Source organism: Dipteris shenzhenensis, chromosome 27 (genome assembly GCF_047967505.1).
Source record: "Dipteris shenzhenensis isolate YYH24624 ecotype China chromosome 27, Dip_SZ_1.0, whole genome shotgun sequence".
NCBI lineage: Eukaryota > Viridiplantae > Streptophyta > Polypodiopsida > Gleicheniales > Dipteridaceae > Dipteris > Dipteris shenzhenensis.
Genome location: NC_141622.1, coordinates 11,568,809 through 11,575,870, shown reverse-complemented (window position 1 = coordinate 11,575,870; position 7,062 = coordinate 11,568,809). Strand labels below are relative to the sequence as shown.

The 7,062-nt window shown below is 40.7% G+C and overlaps 1 protein-coding gene across 1 annotated transcript; it reads right to left on the bottom strand.

The window, feature by feature from the left end:
- Positions 1-601: 601 nt before the first annotated feature.
- LOC147883858 (uncharacterized) lies at positions 602-2,304 on the bottom strand. The gene is made up of 6 exons (XM_087398619.1): positions 2,140-2,304; positions 1,807-1,898; positions 1,620-1,698; positions 1,334-1,431; positions 1,149-1,244; positions 602-1,061 (listed from the first exon to the last, which is right to left on the bottom strand). Exons 1-6 carry the CDS (start codon positions 2,264-2,266, stop codon positions 990-992), a joined length of 564 nt encoding a protein of 187 aa, XP_087254745.1. The 5' UTR covers positions 2,267-2,304; the 3' UTR covers positions 602-989.
- Positions 2,305-7,062: the final 4,758 nt, after the last annotated feature.

The following is a 7,062-nucleotide window of genomic DNA, read 5'->3' as shown; positions in this document are numbered from 1 at the left end:
AAGTGAAGCAGATAATTTTTAACAAGATTTTGAAAGATCCAGAAGAGAAGATGGCATTCTCCTAGAGATATATCAATCCCATGCTCATCTACAAGTGACGGGTACTTCAATGAAGACATTTCCAATTTCAAAGGCAGCTCATATGCAGGATGAGAACAAGCTCAAAACAACCTTGATGTGAAAATGGGCAGATGGAGAACAGACATACTAAGGGAGAAGTTTTTTTACAAGATATGCCAAGAGGGTACACAGAATGAGCATCACACTTTCATATGCTGCCATGCTTATCAACACTCTCTCAGAGAAATCCAGACGATTACAATACCAGAAAATATGCAATGCCTGCAAACCGGCTTAAGAAGGCACATACATCAAGGACATTTTATAACACCACAGAGAAATTCTAGACAGGGCACTTATGGTAGCCAGACAAGTACTACAAGCAATCTACAAAAGGCAAGAATACATAGTTGACAGCTATACATAGAGCTTGCAACTTGTAATCTGAGAATATTCCATTCTCTAGTACTGTCTCTCTCTCTCTCTCTCTCTCTCTCTCTCTCAACCCCCCGTCTCCAGTTTTAAATATTGGAAAACTTCAAAACTAAAACCTTTTTGGGCCCATTTTTCACATTTTCAATATGAAGCCAACATTCTATCACACCCAGTGACCAAGAGAGGATCACGAGGCGGCAGATGGACTCTTGACAAATTGGAAAGCTTCCCAGATTCTCTTGTTTTTTGGCTCGGGATTGTTATAAGCGTTCACACTCCAGTAGAGTCACACAGCTTTAAATAACTACTAAGCTGCTCATCTCAGACTTGAGACATGACTTCTCTTCTGAGCTTTCAATCCTTCAGTAGCCAAAAACTCCTAAGAATGAGGGGACATACTGGAGAGATGCTTGCCACATGGCCGAGATAAAGGTAAATTCTAACTTTGTGCTTGAAGCGAAACTTATGGCCTCCAGCAGACTTTGTTTGTCCACTCACGACTGATTCATTGCTCTTTCCAAAATCTGCTGCAGATTACTACCTTCATCAGCTAGCTCTGCTGCAGTCTGCACGAAGAGGGTGTATCTCAGTAAAATAACACCCGATAGCACTAGACCAGTTAGAGAACACGTGAGAAAATCCAAGGGGCACACCTTCCCTTGAGCATTCTGAGGTTTTGGAGAGGCCCCATAGCTGAGAAGCATGTGTACGGCATCTTCATGATTCCCACGAGCTGCATTGTGCAAAGGCTGAAATACAAAAGCCTTTGAATGACTCAAGCTTGCCAGGCGAAGATACTTCACTTACGTTAAAAAAAGAACAAAATACAAATACTTACCGTATCGCCATCAATATCAGTTGCTTCCAAAAGGCTTTTGAACAGCTGTTCGTCCTTTTTAGCAGCTGCTAGTAGGATCTCCACGATTTCAGTGTATCCTGGTGTTTGCATTTGATGAGAAAGATTTCACATGCTCTATGCTTTGGGGGTTGGATTAGTAGAGATATGTTTCAGCGCGAACTACATAACCAGAAGAGAATTCAGGAAATGCATAACGAGTGCACATGTCACGAATTTTTCAGACAGATCCCCTTGAGATTTGAATATAATTTGCACATTATTATACCTCCAGCACACGCATCATGCAAGGCTAAGGATCCATCTTCGTCTCTCACGTTCAGAAGTGCGCCGGCTTCCAATAAAATCTAGAAATGAGCAGACGGTCAGTGTCATATGCTCAAAACAAATACAAGAAAAAGTTCGAATACACGATCTTAAGTGAAACAGCTAATCCGGAGAGAGCCAAAATGGACCTGGACGCAGCTCACGTGACCGTAAAGGCAAGCTAAATGGAGGGCCGTATCCCCATCCTCGCCGGCATCGTTTATGCTCCCATTCAGATTGGCTAGTGTTGGCATTCAGAAGAAAACCAATCGCTTGAAATCAGCCTCTCGGGGGCATGCATGCAGATCAAATAATGTGAGGCGTAACCAAAAGGGGAGCAAGGATGGAAGATAAAATCAAGTGCGAGGAGGGAAAAAAGCAGAGGGCGAAAGCGATCAAGGGTGAAGATCTCCACAAAAGAAAGCAGAACAAGAGCCATGACCAAGAACTGTAAAAAAGGAAGGAAAGGGGGGGGGGAGTACCGAGGGCATGACGGAGGACATGGGGATCACCGAGTTCAGCTGAGCTCAAAAGGTTGAGAAGGTCGGAAGGAACGTCGTAGATCTGCTCATCGTCGTCCTCCATCTCCATCTCCACGGGAACAGCCATAGCTAAAGCCAACCTCTTACAATTCTCCTTTTTATTGACAACAACAAAATTTAACCTTCCCTTTTCTTCCTTAACCCTACCTTCCCTAACCTTACCTCTTTCGCATCCATCTCTTTCCCACCCCATGCCTTTCACGCTTCCCCTCCCACCTTTTCAATTTACCCCCCCCCCCCCCCCCCCCCTCCCTTCATGGGGCCGCCCCCGTACCCGCTACGCTTTCCTAACATTCGAATGCTTGGGAATAGCTTACGCATTGGCTAATGCCTCTCAGTAAGGACATCATGCCTCTCAGTAAGGTCTGCATGGCAACTTCTATATTCTTTCATTTTGGTTGAAAAATATTTCTTATCATGGATCATGATGTGGCCTCCCACATCCAACAAAAGGCCAACGGGACAGTCGGAGAGGGGCTCGTTATCTTTGTATATTCAAGGATCCTCATGTCACAATAGTGCTTATGGGATTTCTTCCTTTTTGCATTTGTACACGTGTCATCCGTGCGCTAGAGGGGCCTCAATACTGCATTAACCATATAGACCACAAGGCACCATGAGGGGGGTTTGAGCCACACCAAGGCCTATATTTTCAACAACTCAACCCTGATGGGCAAGTTCATGTAGCCCCAAAAATTTGTTTGCTGGGATTAGACAATATCAGTTTTTTATGCACCTCTTAGAGTAGAGATCTAAAAAGACCACCGTTTAGAGCTCAAAAATAAGGAAAATGTCATATATCTTACATCAACATGGAGTATCAACTCAAAAAATTTATTTTTGTTCTAATAGTGTCAAAACTATTCATACCCAACCCAAAATTCACCTTTTTTCTGTAACATGCAAGAATCTCCTTCAATGTGGGAGAAGCATCTACAATCCACGGTGAGCTGAGGTCGTCTAAAAGATTAGAATATGCCCTCAATATTAGATCTAGGAAAGACTTCATCATGTGAAGGAAATAAGGGTTGAAGCAGATGAGGGAGATGGGGTAGATTCTCATGAAGACAAGATCGAGCTCATATAGAAGAGGGTAAGCAAGAGGAGAGTGAAGGGAATGGAGCATAATATTTATTCAAGTTTAAAGAGAAGATCACTTGGAGATAATTACAAAAGTAGGAGGCCTAAGGAGGAATTGGATACAAAGAGAAAAATGAGGTGCTTGAAGGGGAGGAGAGAGGCCCCCTGTATAGAGTATTTTTTACCCTCCTTCATCCTCTCACATTTCCAATCAATAGATACCTTCACCTCCTAGTGGCATGAGGACATGGGTTGCCATCAATTTTCCTTCTATGGCTACATTATGACAAATGTTCCATTAAAGATTATCATTATTCTTTTAAAATGATTCTCGTGACTTTTAAAAAATAAGAAAGTCAAGAATCCTCTAACATGGAGCCCATGGGGACCCCCTCCTTTCCACAGAACATCCTTCTACACCCCTCTATGTTCCCTCCATGCCCTTTGCATGTGGCCTTCATATTATTTTAGTACTAGACATTTCGCCTATTTCTAAATAAATGACTGATGTTTATTTTCCAATACATTCTAATAATGTTTTTTCCCAAACTACTCTTTTGTTATACCAAAGTATTTATAAATCATACTCATGGCATTCACAATAGGTGCTCCATATATACTCACATCTATAATCATGCTGAGCCCATATCTATTATTACATGAGACAAAGTAGTCAACATCAACTCATTGACAAGATGCGATGAAAATAGCCTTCTCCCATTGTTGGCTTCTACATCACATTATGGGCCCCACAACTTTCTACTTTATTCAAAAGGTAAGAATCAAAGATATTAAATTTTGTTGACACATCTTGCCCCCCCAAACCAATCCCCATGCTTGTATTGCGGGCCTACTGTGCGGGCCTACTGGCCATAGTATTTGAGGCTAAAAGATATTTCTAGGATTTACTAATTCTTCTTGATGAGCGAATTTTTTGACATACTCAATATATTTTGTTTTTTCATGCTATGCATGATGTACTCTTGCCATAACATGTGCTCTTGGGGTTTTTTCCTACTTAATGAAATATTTTCATTGGAAAAAAAAGCATAATGATGGATAATACTACCCACCTCTGTTAACGTGGATTATGATGGATAATATTGCACACCTCTGTTAAGTGGTGATAAAAAAATGTCATATATCTTACATCAACATGGAGTATTAATTCAAAAAAATTATTTTTGTTCTAACAGTGTCAAAACTATTCATGCCCAACCCAAAATTCACCTTTTTCCTATAACATGCAAGAATCTCCTTCAATGTGGGAGAAGCATCCACAATTCATGGTGAGTTGAGGTCGCCTAAAAGATTAGAATATGCCCTCAATATGCCTCAATATTAGATCTAGGAAAGATTCCATCATGTGAATGAAATAAGGGTTGAAGTAGATGAGGGAGATGGGAGGGATCCTCATGAAGACAATATTGAGCTCATAGGAGAAGAGGCAAACAAGAGGAGAGTGAAGGGAATGGAGCATAATATTTATTCAAGTTTAAAGAGAAGATCACTTGGAGAGGATTACAAAAGTAAGAGGGCCTAAGGAGGAACTGGATATAAAGAGAAAAATGAGGTGCTTGAAGGGGAGGAGAGAGGCCGTATAGAGTATCTTTTACCCTCCTTCATCCTCCCACATTTCCAATCAATAGATACCTTCACTCCCTAGTGGTATAAGGACATGGTTTGCCATCAATTTTCCTTCTATGGTACAATTTGACAAATGTTTCATCAAAGATTCTCATGATTCTTTCAAAAGGATTCTGGTGACGTTTTAAAAATAAGAAAGTCAAGAATCCTCTCACATGGAGCCCATGGGGACCCTCTCCTTTCCACATAATATTCTTCCACAGCCCTTAATGTGCCCTCCATGCCCTTCTACATGTGGCCTTCATATTATTTTAGTACTAGACATTTCGCCCATTTCTAAATAAATGACTGATGTCTATTTTCCAATATATTCTAATGTGAATTATGATGGATAATACTGCCCACCTCTGTTAACATGGCAATCCCAAATGCTTGGTTTGCAAGGGTTGTCACATTAGGAAAAAAGGGAGCTCATTTTGGGGCCGTTTAGGGTTTAGAAAAATAGGCTCTCGACCAATTAGTAGAGGCAAAGTAACATTGGAAAAATACCAAAATTACGTAAAATGATAAAAGACGTCATATTTAAAATCTCTCTTCTATTAGGTCTGACATACGTGATCTTAAAAAAAAAAATTTGTGCAGAATTTGATGATTCTGACATTGTCATGTGCTCAGAGCGGGCGAAAACCCCCAAATCGACCCCAGAGACACTGAAAACCGATGCTTGGAGGCTCGAAAAAGGGCAAAAATGCCCAGAACGAAAATTTGTAGTAAAATGTGATTTGGCGAGTTGGAACTAAAGATTTGCAGTAAAATGCCTGGAATGGAAGATTTGCAGTAGAATCCAAATCTTCCGTTTCGAAAATTTTTACCCTTTTCCAGGTATTTGGGCATCGGTTTTTGGTGGCTCCGGGGTCGATTTGAGGGTTCTTGCTTGCTCCGAATGCACCGATGATGTCAGAATCATCAAATTCTGCACATAAAATAGAGGATCTTATATTCGCATTCAATGTGAAGCTTGGGTACTAGATTGGATTTTTTGTAGTAAGTATTTGTATCTTATGGCATTTTTCATATTTTGGGGGTAACAAAAATAGGTAAATAGTGAATTTCTTAAAGGGCCCCAAAATGAGTTCCCTTCTTTCCTAATATAGTTCACAATGATGGGTGAGGGAGTCCACACTACACTAACACCAGAATCCCCACGCCAAAGAGAATAAGTCCATCATTGGTAACGCTCAAATGCGGGGGAACTTGTGTCGTCAATCCATATCACATCTAAAATTTGAGCATGGGTAACCATATCAAATTTCAACTTTCTTCTTGAAGAAGCATGTACTATACTGATCCCCTCCTTCCAATTTTGTATTGCACCCACCTTACTTGACAAGCAAAATTCAAAGGGACCTAGGCCTTTCAAAACAACACACCCCATACATATATCATTATCCATTTTCACATACAATCCAACAAATCAACACCCAAAGAAACGAAGACCCATTACATTGGAGACTTTGGCCCACATCACCTATGCTCATCAATTCCTCAAAACCCTGCAAGAAAGACATTATATTCATCTTTGAAATATCTACATCCAACATGTTCAAATGAGAGAAAACAACTCCTACTGTCGCCAAAGCCCATCCTGTGGGGCAGTGCATACTCTGAGTGCCTACCCATATTCACAAGAAATCTAGATACATTTTTTGTCCATATTAGTGCCAGAGAGCAGATTCAAAAAGATGAGGGGTTGAAAGAGGGGAAGAAGAAAGTGAGTCATTTAGTGATGAGGAGAAAAGTGTCAATTCGGAGAGTGATGAGGCTATTGTGCTATAAATGAAGATGAAGAGGGATGAATTGAAGTGATACAAAGTCTTATGCAGCCTAGGAGCACTCAAGAGTCCATCTAAGAGTGCATCCCAATCTCACTGTAGAAGAGGAGGAGGAGTATCGTGCAATACTTAGGAAGTATCCCAACCTATTTATCACTTTGTATGAAGAGATAGGGAATTCAAGGGGAGACCATTAAAGATTAAACTCAAAGAGAATGCTAGGCCAATCTTCCAGAGGATGAGAAGACTAAGTCCTAAGCAGATAAAGGCATTGAGGGAGGAAGTTGTTAAGTTGTTGAAAGCTAATATTATATATCCTATAGTACATTCTGATTGGATTAGTCCTTGGGTTGAAGCAAGACTG

Bases quoted from the DNA above. Each gene is read 5' to 3' on its own strand.
- LOC147883858 (XM_087398619.1), bottom strand. From the start codon at position 2,266: ATGGCTGTTCCCGTGGAGATGGAGATGGAGGACGACGATGAGCAGATC. The intron at 1,699-1,806 runs GTCCATTTTGGC...GCTCATTTCTAG, and splicing joins GTCACGTGAGCTGCGTCCAG to ATTTTATTGGAAGCCGGCGC. The intron at 1,245-1,333 runs GTAAGTATTTGT...TTTGTATTTCAG, and splicing joins CTGATATTGATGGCGATACG to CCTTTGCACAATGCAGCTCG.